The sequence below is a fragment of the Platalea leucorodia genome (genome assembly GCF_965183815.1).
Source record: "Platalea leucorodia genome assembly, chromosome: 1".
In the NCBI taxonomy this organism is placed as follows: domain Eukaryota; kingdom Metazoa; phylum Chordata; class Aves; order Pelecaniformes; family Threskiornithidae; genus Platalea; species Platalea leucorodia.
Window position 1 is genome coordinate 38,207,911 of NC_138823.1, and position 26,183 is coordinate 38,234,093.

The 26,183-nt window shown below is 35.6% G+C and overlaps 1 protein-coding gene across 8 annotated transcripts in view; it reads right to left on the minus strand.

The window, feature by feature from the left end:
• CSPP1 (centrosome and spindle pole associated protein 1) overlaps positions 1–26,183 on the minus strand; it is a gene marked incomplete at its 3' end in the record, with an annotated part of 69,481 nt that overhangs the window by 17,967 nt on the left and 25,331 nt on the right. For 5 of the 8 annotated variants that reach the window (XR_014228677.1, XM_082316439.1, XM_082316441.1 and 2 more), the window contains 16 exons: positions 23,315–23,416; positions 22,588–22,670; positions 20,651–20,744; positions 19,609–19,666; positions 16,461–16,633; positions 15,630–15,748; positions 13,983–14,061; positions 13,523–13,643; positions 11,487–11,634; positions 8,992–9,144; positions 6,527–6,639; positions 5,282–5,431; positions 3,865–4,011; positions 2,940–3,044; positions 1,773–1,839; positions 188–308 (listed from right to left, as the gene is read on the minus strand). Coding sequence is in view for 7 of the 8 variants with exons in the window: in XM_082316439.1 (XP_082172565.1) it covers positions 188–308; positions 1,773–1,839; positions 2,940–3,044; positions 3,865–4,011; positions 5,282–5,431; positions 6,527–6,639; positions 8,992–9,144; positions 11,487–11,634; positions 13,523–13,643; positions 13,983–14,061; positions 15,630–15,748; positions 16,461–16,633; positions 19,609–19,666; positions 20,651–20,744; positions 22,588–22,670; positions 23,315–23,416 (1,833 nt within the window). The remainder of the gene's footprint in view (positions 1–187; positions 309–1,772; positions 1,840–2,939; positions 3,045–3,864; positions 4,012–5,281; positions 5,432–6,526; positions 6,640–8,991; positions 9,145–11,486; positions 11,635–13,522; positions 13,644–13,982; positions 14,062–15,629; positions 15,749–16,460; positions 16,634–19,608; positions 19,667–20,650; positions 20,745–22,587; positions 22,671–23,314; positions 23,417–26,183) is intronic. The other 3 variants (XM_082316444.1, XM_082316442.1, XM_082316440.1) reach the window with 2 other exon arrangements.

Below are 26,183 nucleotides of genomic sequence, written 5' to 3' on the forward strand. Positions count from 1 at the left end.
ACTTTAGTAAGATTCTTGGAAAAAACACACACATTAGAAAAAATGAAGAAAATTTTATATACAAGTTCTATCTTTAGATTTTCATTTCACTCATGTATATTAGCCAACTAATACTAGCTACTAATACACAGTGGCTTTGAGTTCCTGTGCAAAATGTAACTTTTAAAACTGAAGACGAAATTCTTACCGTGTAATTGGTACATCATCATCACTCGCCACATTTAGCAACTGTTCCTGCAGTCGCCTCTCTTCACTACGAAGCTGTTTCCTCATCTCTGATAATTCATTTATCACATTCTTTCTTTCTTCTGGAATTTAACACAAATAATTTAAAAATAAAAGAGTGTCAGACACTTTTCTGTCTACCTCATAAATGTAAGGCAAAAAAAAAAAAAAGAAAGAGATAATGAACTGTTAATTAAAACAAGGATTATACAAACACAAGAATCGCAGCATTTCATACACTAGAAATTAGGTCAGAGCTTGTATTTTGAGACAGCACAAGGACAAGATCCCCTGAACAGCAGAAAGCATCCAAACTTCAATGGAAATGTTTCACTGTATTTAAAAAAAGAAAAGTTATGAAATACCAGCAAGTGGGTGCTGCCAGTAAATAGTCTTATTTTGAAATTAGAAAATCTATGCAGTCCTCAGAATCCCAGAGGCAGATGACAGGAACTGAGGTGGTATCAGCAAGTACGCAACCTCATTTCTGTTTCCTGACTCAAACGTGGGATATCTGTCTGCTCAGTGCAGACTCTCTTAAGTGTTCAAGAGTTCTGACCTCAACACTTATTTTTAGTACGTGCTTATGTTGACTTTTTAGACCTACTTTGGGTCTAAGCTGGTTTTTGTGGTCAGGACAGCATTCCTCCACAAGTTAAAACAGTTTCATAAATTCCTTATTTTCCAAATAACACACTTAATAATTTGATATTTTACTGACTTTTAGTCTGAGTCCAGAACCTAGCAGGCAAGCAAGTTTTACTAGCTTAAATCCTCAAACGCAAGATTTAATTCCTATGTCTTTATTTCTCTCATGACAGACAGTCCGAGTCAATCAATTTCCAAGAGCTGCATTAAGAACCACTCTGCCTTCCATGTAGTGCAAGAGCCAAAACTCCCCAGAATGGACCCAGGTACTGACTGCTGGGGGTTAGCATTTGGAGGACAACATTTACTGTTACATTCCATGTGTTGTTTCTTTTATACTTGTAAAAAAGAACCAGAAGAAAAATTACTGCTTTTCACCCGCATATTGCCAAGATAACGAAAATATAAAGAGCAAAGGAGATCCTGCTAGCATGTCTGAATTTTAAAACCACTAGTGAAGGCTAAGAGGAAAAAGCAGAGAATTAGGCAGATTAACAAAGGAAAGCAGAATTTAAGAGTTAGGACCACAATGCTCTACACATTGCTGGTCTAATCCATTACTCAGCCAATCCAAAACTCTCCCGTTTTGCAATGTTCTGGTCACAGTGGTCACCACTGTCCTGACTGAAAGATCCAGCACTTCCCGTGTAGACTATTGCATTATCAGAGCTTTCACAAAAAAATACTTCCTGATGAAGACACATAATAAATGCATCTTTATTTTGTGTTAATACTTCAGACATACCATACTAACATATTGATAATACTAAGACAGAGAGAACACCCACATAGAAATGCAAACTGTATAAGCCTATTCCTTTGATGGTAAGAAAGAGGACTGTAACTAAGAACAATTTCATTGTAATAGAAATTAAGCTTGCAATAAAGACAATACCTACCAAATGCACGCAACTGATTTCTTCTAGCAGGGACAGGTGGAGAAGGAACTCTTGGTTGTGGAGGATCCTAGTGATCATAATGAATATGAAATGTTAATATGTCAAAGGAAGAAAAGATAGCAGCCCCAAGTACATTTTATTTCCTTATTTTATGTCCAATGTACACTAACTACCACTACAACTGGAAGACAGAATAGTAACCTTACAGGTTCTTAATGTCTAAGGGCTTTTATAAATCTGATCTTTAAATGTATAGTCTAAAATACTATGATAATACCTATAATGCACTATTCAGAGATCTAGACAAAGCTGTACCACGTACTGCAAAGACACAGAAATAAACTGACCTTCCCCCAGAGCATTCTTAACATTCAGGGAAAGCAACAGTTTTAAATAAGGTTTAAGGTCTTACTTAAAACATTTTCTGAAACTGCACTATAAAGTATTTTGCCAAATTATCATTTTCATGGCAAATTCATTTTTTAAATTTTTAGCCCAGTTCATACAGTTGGTAAAAAACCCATTTCCAATAAGAAGTCAGAAGTGTAGCCTGAGATTCAAATATCATAGATGATTATTTAATCTATTCTTCACAGGAGAAATTTATTTTAAAAAAATTGTCCCAGGGAAGATTAAATAAAGTGAAAGAAATTAGTGGTCTCGGGACCACTACTGTAACTCATTTGTGATGCAAAGAAGAAAGTGAAGTGTATTAGGAGTTATAATCTTATTGTACCTTCAAAAACTTAAAACAATAATGTCTGTAGCTAGGAATCAACATTAAACTTCATGCATGAGCTGAGTTCTCTTAGTGAACACAAAGAGTTGCTAGATTAGATGTAAACTTTCTTATCCTAAACCTTGAGATCATTAGACCCTCGGTAAGGGTCTGGACAGAGTACGTATACTCAAAAATGAGGTGCTCATCTCTACAAAAAATGCACATGCAGAAAAAAAAATTAAAATAACACACCCCAGAAAAGTTTCTTCAATACTTAGAACAAATGTGAACATTACATTTCAGAGCTACAAGACTGGCTAATATAAAGACTGTCTCCAGTTATTTGTGGTATTGCAGTAATAACTGGCAGACATTAAAAACCTGGTAGGATTTCATACACTGTACTGTCTTAAATAAATCAGTAAAGTTTACTATAAAGATCATACTTGTGCATAGTAAGATATATGGCTCTCAGCAGAGGGAATCCTTTCTTCTTTCCTTAATGATTTGTTCTGAAGAGCAGAAACAATGGGAGAAGGCTGCCTTGAAAACTGCAAGGAGGAAAGCAAGACTGAAACTACATGCTATAGATTCTGAATAAAGTATTATTTTGCATAGGAAGAGTTTTGTTAATATTTTTAATTTGACAGAAAAAAAGCTTTTGCTTATCTTACTTATTTTTGTATTTAATTTGCTTTCAACTCTTAACTGCATAAAATTATTGCAAAAATTATTTAATGTGATTTTATTTTCTACCTACAGTAATTTTTTTCTATCATGTAGTTTTTTAAATTTATGGTTAAGTTACATATCTTTTTTTCCTCTAGACACTTCCATTGTATCTGTCCATTTTAGAGAAATGACATGGAGAAATTTCTAGAAGAGAAACAGTTCTACATTTTACTTAGATTTTGTCCATCAGAATTCTATGTGATGGACTTCTGACATAACCCACGTCAAAGGAAAATAATTACATTACAAAGAACGTCGTTGTTAAAGACGAACAGTCCTCCAGTCCTCTAAATTATATAACTTTATTTTTATTTTTATTTGGACCTCAGCAAAAGCAGGCCACGGTACTTCACAGCAGATATAAAAATCAACTATGGAGTGCAGCTTGCTCTTATTTACCTTGATTTTACTACTTTTTTAATGTGAATTTGATCAGCATGATAAGCTTCCACCGCAGTACGTCCAAGTTTTCAATCAGCTGTTCCCTGTGTGTGCACTAAGCATACCATAGCTTGATAAACTAAGAGGGGAACAACACTGAAGGTAGAGGTCTAAGAAATCATGCAATTTCTTTAAAATTCGGTTCTTTTTAAAAGTTAGGAAAAATTATTTGTATCTTAGAAAGTCACTGAAGCATACCATCTTTTTTTCCTCTTCCATCTTTTCTTTCTCAAAATATTGTCTAAGTTGTTCATCTTGCTTTTCTTCTTTTTCTTTTCTTCTTTTTTCTGCCTCTTTTTGCCTCTCTTCATCTAATCGAATTATTTCTTTATTTTTCAATCTTCGCTGTAACATAAACATTATTAGTACATAAAAAAGACTCAACATTATTAAAGTTTTGCTTTGGTTTTCTTTGAGAAGTTAAAATTACACATCAAAGTGATTAGTATGAAATGAAAAGCATATTTCATTAGGCTGACTTCAAACATTCAAATTAAAAACTATTCCATGCAAATATAAAAAATCTGCAGTCCTAGCTCTGCTAACATCATTTAACAGAATTCCTAATAATTTCAATAAACGCCAGTTTGTGTCCCCAGATCTGCTGCCAGTTAAGGCTAAACTGTAGGAGTCACCTCCAAAAATTCAGATTCAAACAAAACATACTGCAAACATGCCCCACCTTATCACAAGCCCACAAAGAAAATTATCATCTAGTCTCAATTTTAGTCTTGTGCCTGTGAAAAGCGATGATACCAGTTAGCTTCCTACTATATACTAGACCACCTCTATTATCCAGAAGGCAAGACTCATCCAACTAACTTGCTCATAGTAGGGAAGAGAATCTAGAATATAAGCTAAGTGTCCTGTCTCAGAAATCTTGAAGTCCTACATCCTGAACCGATCTTTTGTAATCCCGTAGGGTACTGAAAGATTTTTCCATCTCTGATGGCCTTGTGTCCTTTTCCTACAATTATTTATGAGATTCTGAATTATGCAAATTTATTCAATTTTCCAAACCTGATAAATAAAGCTTTTGGGCTTGAATTAAATCACAAGTTTACCTCCATGAAAAGTATTCATTAGATTTGCTTGGCATTCTTCCAAAACAAGCAGTATTCTTATCTCAAACATATATCCCGGCCAATTCAAAAAAAGGTTTTACAAAATCTTCCTGTATGGCTATACTCAGAATACAACTAATTCCATAAGAGACAGATTTAAGAGGCTAACCAAAAAAAAAAAAAAACAAACACAAAACAAACAAACAAACAAACAAAACTATTGTTGGTTTTTTTTTTTTAAATTCACCAATTTGACAAAGCTTTTTATTGGCCTCACAAACAATTTGCTTTAGAAATGTCACTTATAAAACTACACAATTTTTCTCAGAAGAATTAATAGTACGTCAAGTTGGTAGTAAACCATAAAGAGTGAGAAGAATGTGCTAGTTAATACTGACAGTTTTCTACCTCTCCTCTGGCTAATATAGACTCATTTTAAAACAAAGACCAGTTCACAGGACACTTCTTGGATTACCTTCTTAATCTAGAGAACAAATATTACAAAGGGTTAGTATAAGATGGAAAAAAGTCAAGGTATCAAAATACTACACCTCCTCCTCTTTCTTTCTTTTCTCTTCCTGTTCATCTTCATATGCTTTTTGAATTCTCATCCTCTGTTCAGCTAGTCGTTTTTCTTCTTTTTCTTCTTCCATTCTAAGTTTTTCTCGCTCTGCTTCTTCCCTACGTCTCTTTTCTTCAATCTAGAAAATAAAGCAAAGAAGTATTCAACTGTCGATAGCCATCAATAATCTGATGAACAACATTTACCATCATGATCTTCTGTGACTTTTACAGCACCTACTTGCGCAATCAAAGATTGTATGGAGCAACTGACAGAATTCAAGGGCCAGTCTTACATTTCAGCTTCAGAATTCCTTTAAAATGAGATGATATTTTACTCTTTCTGTTTGGCCACTATTTACGGAACCACCCTCCAGTAAGAACACTAATTATAAATGCTACTAATAGAACCTGAATATTTCCTAACACTTACTCTACTCCAAATGTGCTGGAATAACACTTTTCTTCACTGATTAAATAATGGAAGATGGGAAACCAAAACAAAAAAGAGACATGGCAATTATCTTTTTCCTTTCTACAATTATAATATTTTTAGACACAGCGCTGACTTACTGAAGCCAAAGGTCTGCCCATTCTTTATTCTTTCTGGCAGCACTATACATGGAATTGATCTTTTCTGTTTAAGAGAGCCATATCAAACTACCGTATGACATTCATACTCTTCTAAATTATCTAGGATTTCCTTTATATTTAATTAAATTGATATTTAATTCCTGTGGCATGAGATTATATGCAAATTATTATGGACAGAAGACAGAAGCTGGTAGAAGAACAATCACGTATCATATACCCATCAATAAATAACTACACTATTATTGTCTCACTGATCACCATTTCATTCTGATGAATGTCCATTTGTATCATATAGACTCCCAAGGGCAAACATCTTTGTTTCTTTACATATTTATGTATGCAAACTTGTACTGTATGCACAGTTTGAGAACTCAATACTATATTTAGAGAGCTGTACTTAGAAAAAAAAAGACAGAATCTAGATTAACGAAGCCAACTATTAATAGCATCACTTTTATAAGCATTTCTTACGTAAGGCAAAATCTGAGAGACTCAATAGCGTATAGCTCTTAGTACACCTCTTGTGTATAGAACTGGTTATGATTGGATAAGGTCTTTGGTCAGCAGTGATGATTTACTTTGACTGTAATCCATCTTTTTAAAATGTATTCAACCAGATGATAACTGGTGTGCGCATTCACCTGTAGACGAAGAAAGTTCTTGTACGACTCCTGTCGCTTAAGATGCTGTGGAGATGGTGGTTCACCGAACACATTACCTCGAGCAAAAGGAGAGGTCTGTGCAAATGTAAAACCTAAGCGGGGGGAAGTTACAGACAAAAATCAAAGTAAATTTTTGACAGCAAGCCAGAGTGAAGAAGCAGGAATCTGAGACACTTGTTTCAAAAGGTAGTTTATGACAGCCATAATTCAAGGCTATAGCTGAAAACAGTAGCTAGGATTAAAAGTTCTTACGTTGTCTGCCTAGACTACTGTCAGGTTTTAACTGCTCAATTAATAATGTCCAAGCGAGTTGTCTTGTTACAAAATAACACCTATAGAAGTCCTATATTCTACTGCCCAATCTGCAGTTTAGTATCTAAAAATGTTACCTGTAAGCTAATTAGAATAGCAAAGGTTTTACATCTCATAACTTTACGGCTTGCAATTACTCTGACTTAACACACGTAGTTCTGTTCCTTAGGTCTATTCACTCTTTAAAAACAGAACATCCTAACAGAACAAATATTTAGCTATAGTAACACCAGATGCTACAAAAAACAAAGCCCAAAACTGGCAAATAAAATTCTAAGCAGTCAGAAAATTGAATTCTGCCAGTATAAGGTGCCTTCCATATTAAGAAGTTTGAAGTGTCAGGTCTCCTTTAGCCCTGAGTTATGAATGCGTCATAACCATACAGTCCCAAAAGCTCTAGATAGGAGGATTAACTCAGATACCACACAGAACAGATTTTGCAGAATAGGATCCCTACAGGAAGCAGAGGAGAAAGGAAGGAAGTAAAGGAAAAGTAGAGTAAGTTGTGTTAACTTTGCAGCTGACACAGCATGTTCTTCATTTGTATCATGTCTGCTCCATAGGACAGCGCCTCAAGGATGTGCAGGAGCCATAGCTCCACTGAGCTGAGATGAACACAGCTGTAGCTGTTCTCATGTTGCCCCCTTAAATTTCCCTATATGGTGATGGACCACCCAAGTCAGATGAAAGCAGAAATAACACATACACTTATTCCCATAGGAATGCACATGCTTACTGCTGCAGCCTAGCCTTAGGAGCATGTGCTTGCATACCCAGGAGTACACTTTGAGGTTAGTATTATTTTTCCTTACATAGAATCACTGTTTGAATCCTTCCAAAATATAACTGAATTTACAGGCGGCTCTTTCAGGATGGATTTACTTCACATGGAGAGATTCCATGCAAAAAAGCAGAATAAAGTTTATATACCATTTGAAAGGCATGGATACAAGACAAACAAGTTACTATGGAAGGTATCAAAGAATAAACTTATTGTGTACCAGCTACCATCCTGCAGGTTCCTCTTTTAATGGGGTAGTGCAAAAAAACAAACAAACAAACAAACAAAAACCAAACAAAACAAAACAAAAAACAAACAACCAAAACCACCAAAACCTACACAAAGCCACTTTACTGCCTGATTAATCAAATGAAAGGTGCAAGACTATAAAGTTTCCATCATTGATCTACATGACCTCCTGATCCCAAAGTAAGTGATCTAACCAGGGGGCTCTTTGCTATTCTGTATTATTACTTTATTGGCCTTGCCTGTTTCACTTCTTAGTAAATGGTTAAATATATACTATATTAGGGAGAAAGAGCAAGAGAGGGGACAGAAGGAACAAAAAAAAAGGATTCTACAGCCAGTGGCCAGGACACTGAAATGCAATCGTGCAAAGTAGATCCGTGCCCCAAGTACTATGTAATTCTTTATATAGAAGTGCAACAGTTCAGACAGGAGAAAGAAAAGCAGCATCTAAGCTGCCTTGAGGAGACCACCACCGATTCTGGCCTTTGCCCATCCCAGACTAGGGACAGGTCTGGAGTACCACAGCGCTCTCATTTAGATGTCTCACAAAACATAAGAAGAGAAAGATGCATTAGTTTTTAAATAGGAAAATAAAATAAAATCCCTAAAACTTGGAGGCAGTGCACAGAGCTGCATATGTACTCAATTTACCTGTAACATTTTAGAATTTATTAACCTAGTTACTGTGCCAATTTCATCTTAACCTGTAACAGGATACATCTGCTGACCCTCCTCTTCCTTTTATTTCCATTTTCTCTCCTACTATACAGTTGTATTTTACTGTGGCATTTGAAAGTAAAACAAATATGTATGAAGATTTGATTAGATAACATTGAACCTGGAAAACTAATATACTGATCCTGACTGTTCAGTGCTAAAACAGTTCCTAGTTATCATTACTGACAAGACAGATAAGAAAATACACTTGCAGTGCACACAGTGACAGCAATGAAGAAGTTTGGGAAAGAAGAATGATAACGACTTCGCAGGTAGAGAGCACTAACACTATCATAGGACTACTAGAAAGGAATAAAGAAACTAGAGAATTTTGATCACTAAAACCTATAAATAATTAGAGCTGTAATACAGTATTCTTAAAAACCTGCTATTTTATTTGTAGATGCTTCTGTGATCTCACGTCTTGGGGAGGCCAAACTTAGGTCAACTGATACAATAGCCCTTTTATCTTCATATAGTCTTGCCTCTGGATTATGATATGCATCTTCATTTTGCTTGTGCATCATATTCAAGTCCGCTAAAGGAAAGGGGAAATAACTGTTTATAATATTTTATTCTCATAAAAGGCACGTTTCACCATAGATTCTCAAAAATACAGGGATTTTTGAGCAGACTCCACTTTCCCTGGGCATACCAACTATGGGAACAAAAAATTTAAGCAAAGAAAAGAATATAGAAGCTATAGGTGACATACTAGTCCTTAGGAATTAACTGATTAAAAGATTTATTTTGTTGGTTTTCTTTTGCCAGATTCTTCACAGCAAACCTCCCCTCTCCCCCACCCAAACATGCTATGAAACGGATAGAAGAGGATGAAGAGCTCAAAGACAAAAAGGACTGACAAGTCTTTGTTGACAGGCATGTATTTAGAAACCACCCCTTCTTCTGTTTCCTTAAAGCTGTAAAATACTTTTGAGTTTAGTATTGGTATTTTAAGTACTGAATCTCTATTTGATTACTACTAAGGGTGATAAGCACAATTGAACCATTAAAGTGTATTTTGGTCTTCATGTCTTTAGTAACAATCCAGGTGCAGATTTCTGTATGTAAGCAAAACAATGTCATCCAACATTTTCACCACAATTTACACGGTGCCTCTCAGTTACCATAAAAATCCTGATCAAAGATGTTAAGTTCAGCTCATTTGAAGTGTTACCATACTATACCTAGAGGGCTCGTTTCAAACGAAAAAGTACTACACATTTTTCAGATTACCTTTTTTAAATAGTATTTCTGATCATTATGAATTACTGTAGTCATTTAAGCACACAGATTCCAAGAACTTACATCGCTCTCTGTAAAGCAGCCTTTGCTTACATCAGAGTCTCAAAAGCTATTTAGAGACATTTTCAAGAGGATAAAAAGACAAGTCACACTGCATAAAAAAGAGACATGGCAGAAAGCATGTTATGTTTTACAACATTTAACTCATAGCTTATCCATCATGCTGCTGAACTATGGTGCGAAAAATAACTTTACATGTTTAATTCAGGGAAACAGGCTAAGAAACTTCTTTCTCTTGGTTCCTCATTTACAGATGAGATAAGCTTCTCAGCAGGTATATGCAGAGCTCAGCCTAATATGAGACACCTACATTTTCCTCTGACCCACTCTACTCACACCATTGTAAAGCCTAGAGAAAGAAGCCAGACACTTAAATGCAGTGCCTAAAGTTAGGCAGTGTGAACACCTCTATCTGCTCTGGCAATAAACACAAGCTTGGATCCTCAACACAAGCTTCTAAACTTATCATTTGGGCACACATTCTTTAAAAAGCACTTAAAGTTTACCCCCTACCCTCAAACTACACTATGAATTTAGCCATATGTTGCTCAGGTGCCATAAAACTGAAACTAATTATTTATATATAAACTGTTACCCAGTACGTGTTCCATGCTTTGAAAATGCTCATATTTTATTACCAGGAGACATAATTAAAAAATCTAATCAGAATTCAGCATCATATTCCAATAACAAGAAAATCAATTTGTCTCACATTAGAAATCAATAGTTATAAAATTGTAAGACTTACTCATTCAGATGCTAAAGGCAAGAATGAAGAGAGCTAGCACAGGCCAAGATTTTGAAATATACAAATCTAATCGTGCCTACTGAGTACTATTTTTATTTTAGATAAGCTATTCCTGTAGGGTTCACTAGGAACCAGGATCAGGAATTTGAGTTTTAATCTTACATCTATCTCTGATTTACTGGAGGGGTGGATGAACAACTTGCCCAGATCATAGCTATCTCCCAGCTCACTACTCCCATCTTGTATAAAACAGCACTTGGAAAAAAATAAACCTTAAAAAACATTACTGCTGACTGCTATTTATATAGCCATTTACCAGCAGTGTTACTTGGGGAAATTTAAATTTTCCACTTAGCTTTATATATTTATTCAAACATGCTTCCATTTTCCATGTCACAAGTAGAGCTTTCTAAGCCTAGAAGTTATTTTAAAAAAGAAAAACAATAATAAAAAAAAAAAAAACGGTTCCTGGAAAATGTTTAAATAAAAGTCTTCACAACAGACTTTAGCACATTTGTATTGCAGATGATTCTAGCAGCTTGTTTTCCTCCTTCTCCCTTTACTATTGCATTGTGTCTTCACTTAAGAGTTGACATATCCTGTGTTTCCCATTTTGTTCAAATTGTACTCTTCGAATTTCTACAGAAATCAAAATAATTACTCACTTAAATATTCCTAGAGTGCATCTGCTTGAAACAAGTACATCTACTTGTCAATAACAGGCTACCAGTGTTACAAAACAAGGAATAACATATCTGAATAGAGCCCTTATGAGAGCAAGAAAACATCAATCTTGAAAAGACAACACATAATTTTAGCAAACATACTTATCAGATTTCCTTTTGCATCTCTGAGAGGAGCACCACCACCACCTTTCCCCCAGGGATTGTAATTCCTCATTTCTGCTTCTAACTTGGCTTCGTAGCGTTCCTTCTCCTCTCTCTCTTGTCTGCGTCGTTCTTCTCTCTCTCTTATCTAAAAAACAAGCAAACCCAAGTCAGTTGCATAAAAATATCACATTAAGTATAATTTTAATAAAAAGTTAACAGAGCAAGCTGAATGCTATCATTACCCATTCCCTCATCTATATCAAGCAAATTGCAAACATTTCACTGCCTATACTGTAACAGTGATTAAACACTGTTGTCAAAACGTGCACATCCAGTTGTACATAACCACAGAGAAACATACAGATACACATTATAAGACTTCCGAGTTCCAGAAATGTTCAAATCTGACACTGCAGTAGATCAAAAGTCCCATATCTTTAGATCTTTGATACAGAAGTTTATACTGCCTGAAAATTAAACAGGCAAATTTCTACAATACTACAGCACTTGCTTCTCTCAAGCTGGTGTATTCTGTTTAAACAAAACCTGGACTAGAGACGACATGAGGTAAAGAAAGACTCCTAACAATAAATGCCTTCATGGAATGCTACACAATTCTATAACCATTCACGAAACAGTTTTCTGCAGTAATACATGATGATGTATGCAAATGACACAGAACTGTTCATACAGTTTGTTCTGCCTTTTCTTCAAAATCAGGTTAAATTTATATAACTAAGTCTCCTAATAACTTAATGTAGTATTTATAAAGAGAACGGCTGTTAAAAAAGTTCATCTTCTATTCAAAGCTTTTAAAACATTACTTATTTATGTAGCTGAAATATATTAACATATTTTTCTTTTTTTCTTCTGTGCATTAAACAAACATTTCCCTTTTTCAAGTAGTCCGACAATTTCAGAAGAGATACAACCAGTCAACACAAAGACCCATCTAGCCCCTTCGACTGTTTACAAACATGGTCAGTCAGGTTTGTCTATAGGACAACGAAGCAGAATACCTTCCATTTGCTTTCAACCATAAGCAGCATAATAAGTTTGAAAGACTGTATCATGCCACGTTTATTAGACCTTTATGTCAAATTGTGCAGTCTCTCATATGGCAAGATAAAATTTACTTCAAGAACTATAGTGAGAAAATGCCTTCAAAGAAGCATAAGTGCAATATCAGACACTGTTCCTAAATGTTTATTTTATTCTTAATTTGACGTTGATTGGCAGCCTCTCCTTCATCCCTATGCACAATCATAATTAGAACTAGAATATTTTTATAGCAATTATTTACCTCCACTGAAGAAATGCATAATGGAGAATAAGATAAGAAAACGTTAGTGCCACTGAACTGGGTTCTAGCAAAATCTCTTCTGAAATAACATGCCTTATCATGGTCAGATACATTTTATAAATATAAACTCCCACAAGATGCAGCAGCAAAAGGCCACTAAAGTGAGTAGGGGACTAGGGTGTCTACTGGAAGTCAGGAGACTCAAGAAATTTGTCTAGTCTACCAAAAAGGAAGCTGAAAAGAGATAAGACACCACCTACAAACACACTGGAAATAAACATTAGGGAAGCTTTTGAATTAGTATCCAAATGATCATGAAGAATTTATTGAACTTAGAGTGTTCCTAATAATTATAGCAATAATGCTCAAAAGCAATCTTTCAATAGGAATATCAGAGCAACACAACTCATTACTTTTAAGATGCAGAATCTTATGTTTATGAAAATAATTATATAAAACTCCATGCCTGGAACTAATCTGTTTGCTATCAGTCTTAACATTCTCTCTGCCTCTGATAAAAAAATTGAAGAGCTTACCGTCCACCCAAAGAGCTAAAATGAGATAAAGCAGGGCCAGAAGAATGGGAGGAAGGAAGTGACGAAAGGAGGCAGACTTAATAAAGCTTTTTGCTTGTAAACTAAATAAATATGTTTGAAAGAGTACTACAGTTACAACCAATATATGTTAAAAAGTAAAAGAAGAAAGCGTCAGAAGCTTTGTCACTCAGTACCTGCTGCTGTAATTCTTGTTGATAAGATAATGTTGCCTCTTTGGAAGGCTTTGGTTTTTCTTCAGAAAATACTCCTATGCTTCTTTGTCTGTCTCCTGTATTCCTCTGTCCAGTGTTACTTCTGAATTAGAAAATCACACATATAAAAGGAAAACATCATAGGGTCCAGACAGGGGGGGAAATTAAAAAAAAAAAATATACATATCCGTGCCTGAAATATTTAAGAGCTGTTGTTTTCCACAGCCTGGCAGTTTATAATCTCAAACATTTTTATAAATCCATATAAAAATAGTTCACTGAATTATTGTTTAGACAGAAATTCTTAATTAGAAGTTTGAAGAGTTGTCTTTAACACACTTTATTTCAAAGGCATATCCATTGTCAGCAAAATACTCCAAACATGAAAAGCACGTCAATACAAATAAATACAAGCAAGAATACGAATACAGATAATACTCACACAGATTGCTCTACTGGGGCTTGGCCTAAAGGAGGATCCAGATTAGGTGTGGGTTGCATTCCCATCATACCTGTACCATCTACCCAGTAAAAAAAATAATATTTTAGATTTTGAATGCTCAGATATAAATATTTGCCATTACTTAAAAGAACAGAGCTCACTGCTCAAACTCTGTGACTGCAGAATTACAAACAGGACCCTCAACTTCTATACCAAACTTATCTAACACTTAATGCCCTCTAAAGCAAGAAATACAATGCCAAGGTACAAATCTATTTCTTAAATTCAACTAAATCCCTTTAAAATTTACAAATGTCTTCATTAACGTATTCTACAATAAACTAACAAAAAGAAATTACTCGCTTAACGTAACACTTGTCCTCATGCTTTCCAAATGTGTCCTCTGTTGTGAGGAGAGCCCCATTGCCTCCTGCAGAAATGCAGCAGATTTGACACCTGTACTCTTACTGAAGCAGGACCTGCAGCACTCTGCCACAGCAGGGCTCAAAATTACTGTGCATACTACTGCTTGTGTTCAAGACAAGAGATGCCTCTCTCAAACAATTTCACACTTTCAGATTTTAAGCACCAACAATATTGCAGTTTGTGACAACAAGCTTTAACACAACTTAACTCTCGCGTGTGAATTTTAAGTATCAGTTTCTTTAATACTCTAAACTGTAAGCCATTTTACCCGAGAGGTTATATTGATACAAGGGAAAAAAACAAACAAAACAAACAACAAAACACCAATACAAAAAAAAAAAAACCACACAACAAAAAAAACCCAAAACCAACCCACACCAAACAAACCCCCCCAAAAACCCCCAAACTTCTGTGAGTTAAAACTGTGGTCTGAAAATAAGATTATAAAGAAAAGGTAAAAAAACATTTCAAGACAGGGAGAAATTTACACTAGGAAAAAAAAAAAAATCTAAAAACTTTTGCTCTTAAATCTCTAGCATTCCCAAAATTCCCCAATGGATACAAATCTTGTTTTTTTATTATTGCAAGGGTTATTTTCTCCTTTAATTTTTCTATGAAGGCAGCAAAATAACTTTTTAAAAGTATTTCTGGTTTTTCCTCTAAAAAAGCAAAAAAAGCAAAAAAAACCCACCAAACACCACACAATTCAGTCCCTCCACACACACATCACAGTTGTTTCACTCGTGAAATCATCATGAAGCAGTCAAAGGGTAGATTAAAAAAAGGAGTTCTTAAAATAAAAAGTTTGATTACTTCATAAAGTTCCTTTAAAAATAGTTAAAATTATATCTGGAATTGTAACAACACCTAAACATGTAATCAATTATAATACGATTTAAGCAATTTTAGAAAACAATGTTTTGATTATCAAAACTATAAAGAAAAAGATCTGGGAGGAGTAATGGCTAAGTAGCTGAGACTAGAGCTTGTTCCAGTGATGAGCAAGATTTCTGTAAGCCATAGGCCCTTCTGCAGTTGAAGAAAACTACTTCATTCAAAACCAGTATTGAAAAAAAGCCTACTTTTCATTCAATACACATCTAAGAAATGGGTTTAAATTGCTGTTACTAGTTCTATTCTACATTATTAATCATTTAACTAGATTAAAAGCAGTCATTTGAATCACTCTAACAACCAATCCACCTAAAATCATCAACTTACAATATGCAAGATTGGGATCCAAAGGATTCCTAACTCCATAAAAGTAATATGCATCATCATAAGGCGTTCTATAGTTGTCTGTCAAAACTGGTGGTGGAGGTGGTGGCATTGGTGCAAGCCTTAAAGAATAAAGGAACACAATTTTTTATTTTGTTGTACAACTGAAAAGAGATCATCAAAATAAGAAAGAAAGGAAAAAAAAAGAGAGAGAGAATTCACTATAGAAAAACTCTAGATTTAGCTCAGCCCAAGACCTCTCATTAGTGCCACGCAGGAACAAGATACAATAAGCCTCAGTAGGAAATTAACCTTCCCTTAGGGAGTAGTACATTAACCCACACTATTCCAGAGATCTAAAGAACATAAAACAACCATGCTTTCTTTAACTGGTTCAGTTAACGATACTTACTGGTTACATCAGTAACAGTAAATAAAACAAGCCAAGGATTAGTCTCTGGTCAAAGGGCAAGTGGCACAGCACAGCTTTAGCCACGTGCCTAAAGCTCCTTCTCTCTCCCAAAAGAGTTTAGTCTCAACCACAGTGCCTAATGGAAGCTGTCCTTGCCTACACTGCATTCCTGAGCTTAGCCCTGGGAGCAAGCTTAATTGATAGGGGCCAAACTCATGCCAAACCAGCCTTCTCACAACACGGACACCGCTGGCGTGTGCCCCAAGCACGTGCCCAAACACCCTCGCAGCGCAGTTCCGTATTACAGCCACAGACATAATTTCTACAGCACGACTTATCCTACACAAACATCCAGTAAGTAGTAATAACATCCTTAGCACCAAGCATATTTAACGTGCAAAATGAACATGATGGTGAAGCACCTGGGCGCTGCAATTTCACCAAGAGTGCTGGCTAGCCCCCTGTGAAAGTCTTCATTCACCGGAGAAGCTGAAGGGACGGGCACCGGAGTTTGGAAAGCCACCCTAGGCCTTTCAGGAGGTACTTTCTCTGCAGAAGCTCTTGCTGTCAAGCCAAACTGCTTCAATCTATTTGGCTGAAGGCAGGGGCAGAATAGAAAAAGAGAGAAAAAAAAGCAGTTACCTTGTTATTACTAGGAGATACTCTGAACCTCCATTTAGGCTGCGTTAAACACTTCACTGGGTCCCAACTAGCTGTTCAAATTTCTAGTAATTGCATTTTTTTTCTCCCAAGGAATTACTGGAAATCTCATACTACAAGGAAATCCAGATTTATAAAATCCAGCCTCTATGGCAGGCTTCAGGAAGTATATGGTTCTAGTTATTATCCAGGGAAAAAAAAAAAAGTATTTACACAGCTGTCTGTAGTACTGCCACCAGCTTCTTACACTGACAGTATTATCACATTATGCATAGGAAAAGTTTCTAAAATACACCCCCCCCCCCCCCCCAAAAAAAACTAAAATAGCTAATAATCAGTAAAAATAAAAACAAACACACACTGAGACGTTTTCCAATAAACATTTCCTTGCAATACTGTTATTTCATTTTTGGGGTTCATTTGATGTTATTAGCTCTTGCAAACACAACAATTAAAAAATTTTGTGGGTTTTTTTTAACGTATCAAATGTTTATTGACAACTGGCAGCCTCAGAAAAAAGTCAAAGGCAACATGCAAGTAATGCAAAGGCATGCAAGTCAGTCAGTATCAGAACTATCCTATCACACCCAGAAAGCCCTTATACCACCTGCTATGCATAAATATTTTAATGTTTGTTTAAACGAGTCAATCTAATAGACCAGAAAAAAATTATACATTGTATAACAGATTTTGTTTCTGAATTTATTGGTCCTAACATTGTAGTGCTTCAATTAACATGCATTCAGAGAAAGTAATACCAGCCACCAGCTAAAGACTAAATATCTAACAGCAAACCATATACCCTACAATATGGAAGTATTTCAGCAAAATATTAAATCTTTACCTCCTCATCACTTAGCTGCAAGACAGTATATACAAGGCAGTTAGTACTCACCAATCATCAACTACAGCATTAAGGTTAAAATTCTCAAAGTCTACTAGACGTGAATATTTGTTTATAACATTTAACTTCAAATTTCTAGATGTAAATACAAAATTAGATAATAGATATGAGCTACAGCAATTGAAAATTATAAAGCAGTCTACAGACTTTTTTTTAACTTGTCTTTTCAAATCCAGAGTGTTGAGCAGGAGAACATTTAAAACAGCCTTCCTCACTAACAAGTTTGATGTGAACGGTTCCCAAAGTGCCCCAGATTTCAGCTCTGTAGCTAATTTCACATGTGACTATGGTACTCAGTTCATCCTGGGGATTGTTTTCTTTTAAACAAGCAGTATATACAACAGTCTACATTTATAGATTCTTAATCAGGCATTGCTATTTAACCAACCTGTAATTAATCAAGAAATCCACCTAATTAGAATCCCTCCCCGAGAGGCAATTTAAAGCTAACAGTGACTGCTGCTTAATGAATGTAGCAATTCTACTTAATTGAAGGCTTTCAGCTAAATTAATGGGTTTAAAACATTATACATGCCCTGGACTTGCTCTGGATGTAATTTTGTTCCTACAACAAGCACTTTTCAGTCTCTGACTAAGATGCGTACAGCGTATAGAGTGCTTCAGCACAGCATGCTTCTGCCTAGTCAGCTTTGATTAGACAGAACGGTCTACCCTGACCTTACAGCCTGCTGTGCCGAAGAGCCAGCATCCTCTGCTCCGTTTTTCCTCTTCTCCTGCCTGGCTCCCAGCTGTACACTCCATGCCTCTCCCTTTCACCGTCTGAATCCCTGATTAGCCAACTGACCTCTCTAAGCCAACGAAAGCCGCAAAAAAGATTCAGATTTTTGCCAGCTAACCAAGCTGAATCAGTTCGCAAAAGGGATCAAACAAGCACCACGGATACTTCAAGCAGAGAGGGCAGGAACGTGCGGCCAGACCACTCGTCAGTGTTCTCCCTCCCCATGTAGGAGTAAGAATTTTGATTCAGCTTCGTTGCTTATCTACGTGTGTTCTCAGTCTCCTGCCACACATGCTGACTAACAGCATCTTACAGCTATTTCTTCATCTTCATTTTCTAGAAAATAAGAGCTCCTTTCATTTCTGCTAAACTCTCCAGAAACGGCACACTTTTCTTTCTGTGTTGTAGCCTCCCCCAAAAAACAGCGCCATTGATAATTTAAACTGGTAACCAGTTAAATTAATAACCAGTTTATTCTTTCTTGAGAAAGTTACCCATCCTACGTCTCCAACAGATCTCTACTGCACCCAAGATGCAACGGCTTCGGGCACTTAGCAAACACACATGCAAATCATGCTAGTTCTGTGACAACCAGTCTCCTACTAATGTTACCAGTGCTAACAATCTACTCCTTCATATATGCTAATCAAAATTCTGAGTACAATAATCACCTTACTAAGGAAGTGGAGACAGTAGTAACTCTGCACTTAGTCTTACAAGCAACACAATATTGAACAACTTGCTTTTTACAAAATCCCATAAAAATGCCTGTAATCCTGAACACTACATTTCATAGTTTAAAAAAAGATTACACATTTGAAATTAAAAATTGCTACAATGAGATCAACTCAGCTGCAAAATAACTGGATTTTTTTTTAATTGAAAAAGAGCAAAAAAAACTTTCTGCAGCATACTTTACATTCCCGAAGAAAGGTTACTAATGTGTGCATGTACAGGGTACCAGTGGATCCTAAGTATTTTTTCCATGGTACCCACTGCTTGTACAAAATTTCCACTTGGTCACAGCAAAAGAAAGTGTTAGATAACTTCCATGAAAGTATTTTCCTCTTAAGCTGAAAGCATGTGTAATGAGTTACAGCCTTATCATCCTTGTCTTCAATTTTATTGTATGCTAAAGCCCTATCAGAAAAACACACAACATCTATCATTCTATGAAAGCCCTAGAGAGTTTTGTGACTAAGCAGCCAACAGTATACATGTAATAAAAAGAAGTCTATATAGGTGAAAGACAATCCAAGTTTCTTACCTTCTTTTCTGGGTCTCGAGCTCCAGAAGCAGCAACTGAGAGCTCAAGTTCCTTCTCACTGTTTTTGTTTTAAAAAAGAAAAAAGAAAAAAAAAAAAAAAAAAGGATCAGATCAGAAAGCAGTAACAACTATACTCATTCTTTCAAAGCACAGACCTCACAACTCTGTAGTTAAAATAACTCTGAAAATAGAGGATAACAGAAGATGTGATTCCACGTGATTTCTTCTGGAGTCAGGGAAGAAGGATACTGTACATTATTTGTAAATAAACAGAACTCTCAAGAAGTTTCTGGCTATCATCTATTCTGCCTAATAAAAATCCAACCACCATAAAAGGACAAACCACCACACTGCTTTTTACTACAACCTTTCAAGACATTTCTTAAAAATTGATCTTTATTCATGTTACAACAAGAAGCTTATTATAAACATATTGAAATGAGTGATTCAAAAGTACAGCCATAAGTACTACACTGTAATTTCAGGGCTCAGGCTTGTTCAGCATGTACAATTTTTCATCACAGTGAAACCGTCAATAGTAACTTACTTTTAATTCTTTATCCCTTCACTAATATCACTGTGTGTTTTTAGGTATCCATACTATCATTCAGCAGGTAGCTACTAATAGGTAAACAAGAAATTTATATTTTATTATTCTGCATAAACCAGATGGCCAAGTGCTTTGAAAGTGAAAGGTTACTTTCCTAAATTGGAGGGCAAAACAAGATTCAACTTTGCAAAGTAATTAGACACTCCTCTACCAGCAAAAAAGATAACTTCAGTTAAAGCTTCTTCACCCTTAAGAAACTAAAAACAATTTTTTAAAAATGAAAAAAATCTGGGTTTTCCTTTGTTCCACTGAAAGCTGGTGAATTTGTTTATTAAAAACTAAAGCTCTCATGCCAATGAGTTTAATTGGATGCAATATTACCCTGCTAGCTGGAATTCCTTAGTTATGAAAATTATTCTTACCACATTGAATTCATGAAATTCCTTTAAATTTCAGCCATTATGATTTAAAAATATAGTAACTTCCCATTACCGTCTCTTATTTCGCTGTTGCTCAGCCATCTGTTCTATCAGTTCTTGCCTGTATTTCTCTTTTTTCCTTTGGAGAAGTTCTCGGTCCTGACCACCTAATGGAAATGACCACACATTTGCATAAATGCTGCACAAAATACACAAAAGGTACTGGACAAAACCACCACATTTCAGTCAATTTAAAACATGAAACACAGCAGAGTATATGATCTGGGAATGTGCATAAGAACACTGGATCTTTACTGACTAAAAAAATATATATATCTAGTTTTAACATGCAGTTTGTTTGGAGTATGATGATCAAAACTACTAAAATTTTCATTATTATTTTCCTAGTTTGCCTGCTTTTGTATAGTCCAGAAGCTACAAATTGCAAAGCTACGTGATACAACAGCAACTAAAAAAAGTTACTTAAATTTTATAGTTTTTTCCCCCTAATGCTCAGCTAAGGAAGATGATACACTATGGCACTCCAAAATTATGAGGCACTGCTCTGGATAAAAATGAAAGTTAAAACTGAAGAGAGTCAGGCCTGCAGGGAGGAAAGCAAATTGTTCCACTTTTAGGATGGTTCCCATGACTACTAAGAATTAGCAGTGTATTGGCAGATATGTGTATGTAAAAGGAAACAGTGATAACATCTCACATGGATTTTAAGGAACCCAAAAAACTTTCAACTTGCGGTAGTTCCCCCACAATAAGCAGAGTCTCTTCTATTATTTTAAAAACAAAACAAAAAAACATCATCACCACTTTCTATATAGTATAAGTATCAGACACAAGGACTCCTAACATATTTCCATACACAAAGTCACTGTGGATCTCCAGTGAAGTAGACCTGAACAATAAAGTGAAGGAAGCTGCAAAGAAACTAAAACAAACAAACAAACCAACCCCAAAAACCACCACCACCACCACCACAAAAAAACCATGATGCATGACTGACTGAATTTTAAATTCAATTATTGTGCTGTGACTGTAAAGTGATCAAAATGTGCAAGACAAGCTCATGGTCTGTGATTTTTGGGGAGTCTGAAATCACTTCTCACTTCCAAAAATTTCAAGCGTTAATTTACTTGATCTTTATACAACACAGTTAACAATATTCTTCTCCTAACCGGGACTGCTAGGAATACAAATTCAGAACTTCAGGTACTCAAGTTGCTACAAATGAGATGACTGAAGAGATCAAAGAGACTGACCATTACAACACCACTGTTTTAATGCTGCCTTTAAACAGTTCCAAAAAATTGACCTGCCACATACAGCACTGAAGATCAGGTGAGTTCAAATGTAAAAATAAATAGAACTTATTCTAACAACTTTTAGTCAATTTTTCCATAATTCAAACCTAGCTTTCCTTCAAAGGCTCCCATCTGAAGAACTACTACAGTTCTTTTATTCTTGCCATATAATTTTCTGAATTTAGCTAGGAATGCTATGTTTTCAATAGTATTTCTCTCTACTACACCCAATAGATAATGTTCCCTGCTAAATTTTATGGCTACATTTAAGCAGTAAGAGATGATCAGAATCATTTGTTCCTGCACAAGGCTGTGAACAGTACCATTTCCCATATTTCTGTAATTGAAATTCAATACCAAGCCAAGTCTTTAACAATACAGATGTTAATATTTCTCCTATACTTCATTTCGTAAAAAAAATGAAGAATGTATCTGGGCCTTAAACTGGTAATGAAATCCAAGAAAAAACTTGAGCTCTTCAAAACTAATTAGAAAGCCCCGTTACATTACAGGGAAAAAGGAACATGTTTTTCTTTTTTTATTTTCTCTATGTAAATAATATTTATTTACCAGCCTTGGGGACAACTAGCACAACGAAAAAGCTAATTTTTCTAGTTTTTAATTATTCCCAGAGAAAAATAAAATATGCAAAGAAAGGCTAACTCAGTGTCATTAGTTAGGTTTTTATACATACCAAGAACAAGGCCTGTTGCATACGGCATTTCAGCTGCAGACTTGTCCTGTTCATTAGCTGAAGAACTAATTTGTACCTGATTTCTGGCAAAGACAAAAAAGAAAATGGAAAAGATCAAACTCGAGAATTTACTTGCAGTCTGTGTGAAACATGATAGATGCACTTACATCACTATGTGATACATTTATGACAAACAGCTTTCCTAAAATCCAAAGAAACATCACAAGCAAAAGAAGAAACCGCCTGGCAAAAAGGCGTTTCTCACAGTTCTCATTTGCCTGCGGTTTCTGAAGCCATCAGAAACACTGACTCAGTTGAGCACTTCAACAATGTTGACAGACTCCGTGGTGCCAGTCAAGAGTTTACATAAGGGCTTTACAAGCGTTCTGCTTCTGCCTCATCCACTTAGATCACTTCAGGACTTGCAAAACCAAGACAAGAGGAAAAAAAGGAATTTTAAAACTACTATCAAAAAAGGATTCCAGGTTATTCTAATCATGAAAAGTCTTCAGCTGGAGAATTGGTGATCTAGTGTTTCAAAAAGAAAACTGGCATGCAAGCTTCAATAGCTGTTCTCAAAGGAAACAAGTTTTTCTTGTCCCACTATATCTTAGCTGCAGGAAAAACTATCAGCCATTTCAGACAACACATTAGGGATTTTAGATAAACATCTTCCTTTCACCATGATTTTGTAGTGCTTATCAGAAAAATACACCGTATACCACACCTAGAATTTCCAGTTCTTGAGATCTGCTGCACATGTGCTCTCTCCTTTAATTCGTCTTCATAATCTGCAGGTAGATCTCTTACTATTCCATCCACATAGGGCCTTAAAGAAATAGAAAATATTCAGCTATGCTTGCCTACAAACATACAATCTGACATGGAAGGTCTAGCAGTTTCGTGCAAATGGATCCTCAGCCTGATTGCACACTGGATGGCAGAACCAGTTCTGAAAATATCACACGAAATTTCCAGAAATAATTCACTTTGCTAGCATTGTCAAGGCAGCTCTCCATCTGGAGTCTGAATTCCCAAGCTTGCTTTCATGCAACCTTTATCTATTGAGCCTGGTTAAAAGTTTTGAGAGCTGAAGAGCATTCAGCATTGACACTGCATTAACTGAAACAGATCTTTGCTGCTCTTAATCCCCAGGAGCCAACAAAGTCTACAACAGATTTCGGCACACAGCTATTGTGCAAGTCTGGTGAAACAGTTAATTCAGATACGAAAAGCTTCTTTAATGACAACCTACCCTTCACTATGCACCTGATACCATTTAAAAGAGAGAGGTGACTTTTCATCAAGATAAAATACAGGTAACATGGTGAATACAAAAATTCAGGAGCTAAAATTTCAATCATCTAAATATGAAGTGAATTAATATCATTGAAACTTCAAATAATTCCAAAGATGCTAAAAATTGTATGGACACAAGGGAGCTTTTCCTGAAAAGATCTGGGGTAGTTGAATTTACAGGCTTTTCTTGCCTTGCAAATTAACTACTCTTTAATGAGGACTTAAAGTTAGCTTGATAAAATAAGGCAAAAATAGGTATTCAATTGAAAAATAAAGTACCCAATAGATGCTAACAAAGTTACATATTTTTCAGAGCTGGACAGAGCCATGGACTTCCTATTAAGCAAACAAAAAAAATACTATCTAAACATAGAAAAAATCCCAACTTATTCTTTTACGTAAAAAGATCCACAGCTTTGCCCATCTCCAATTTAAATAAAAGCCAATAATCAAAGATGAAAGGGTGCAAGCAGATTATTAAACATTGATTTGGCATCTTAACAACCCACAAGAACAACATGAAAGAACGACATCCATCCTCTTGGCATAACATGATCTTCTTTCATGATCAAGAACATCTTTTTGATAATGATCAATCTGCTACTTACAAGGCTGGTCACGTAAGACTGAAACGCAGTCAGGAAATAGAAAGCCTAGTCCATAGCACGATGAAAGGATGCAGGGAGGAAGCAAAGAAACAAACCTTGGCATTCAAGAGGCAACCTTTTTTGTAAAAAGCAGCAAGCTTAGCATGGCAGGTCCAGGCATGTTGGCCCAATTCAGTCAAGAAGCTGTTGTATGCTGTTCGTAGGACAGACCTACCTCCTGGGGATGGACTAAAGCATTCCACTCCTAAGAACCAAAACATTTTGCACTTCCTTTCACTTTCCTGTCACCATTTCTATTTGCTGAAATATGCCACAGTCCTTGTGCCTCCAGCAAAACAGAAACCTTTCAGAAAAGTCCTGTTACAAACACCTGCCTCTCCAAACTAATAAAGCCCATTTAAAAACATAAAAACTTCAATACAGCAAATAAAAATACTCCTCCTTATGAATTTAGTTTCTGTCATGAATCAAATGTGTTCTGGAAAAGTTGACTTTGCCTGAAATGTAGAAAAAAAATGCTAACTCTTCAGAAGCTGAGCTGTCAGTAACTAATAGATGTGTTTCTCCTTCTTGAAGAGAGACTGAATATAGTCCATAAAAGGTTAAGTGGAGCTCCTTGCGAAGGAGGAAAAAAAAAAAGTACTAGGTTACAAAGCACATTTAATAAAAAATAAATAATGAAAAGTAATTAATAATCAATAAAAATTCAGCATAGTAGAAGATACACACCAAAAAAACAGACCTTAATTTTATGTACAAATTTAAGTTCAGGCAATTCAGGTGATGGTCCAGCAACTTCTTTTAAGAAGATGCACTAAGTCTGCCAATAACAAAGATAAGACTTTGTACAGATCTTCTGTACTTTCTTTTAAAAGAAAACTGGAACCCAAACTGTTTCAGAGGCCTCTCCAAATAAGCAATGAATTGCCTAGTGATATATTGGTCACAGACATTTAAATAAGCACCATCAGTGTTTTCTGGAATAACTAAGAGCTAGTATACTTCTATTCAACATGGTACTGTCTACTGTTGCTTCAACCACCATCCTTGCTGATATTTTACATATACAATTCTGTATATATTCTTTGAGAAACAAAGTAAACCCTCAAACTTTATCAAATGGACATTTTTATTTAAAGATTAGACTCTGTGTCCAATTGCATTAGACAGTGGCAAAGAGCTACCCAGTAAAAAGAGGACATTCATCCTTCTGGGTGTTAATTAACACAGAGGATTAACGTTGCTGTCAGTCTCAGAAATACAGACATTTTATTTATCTTTGTTAGACACCAAGTCAAGCTTCTAATATTTTTCTTTCTGAAAAGTTGTAGGACAAGACGACCCCCTCTACCCTAACACTTCCTTTGCTCATTTCTACCAATACTACACTATAGGATGGAACGATTCTTGTATTTTGCATTCTCTTCCCTGAATCTCATTCAGCAGAAAATGGGAAATCTTGTTCTGCTATCTATTTAACCACTGTTTCCATTTGCTAGTCTTTTTCAGAAATACTGTATGAATAAATACATGCTTTTAGAAGCATATCTGAACATACAATCTGAAACTCTGAAATAACCCATTTATTTAGTCTGCATCTCCCAAATGCTTCCAGACATTTCATTTTTGCCATAGTTACTTAATTTCTTTAATTTTTTTTTTAAAGGCTGAGAAAGAATATCAAAAGCT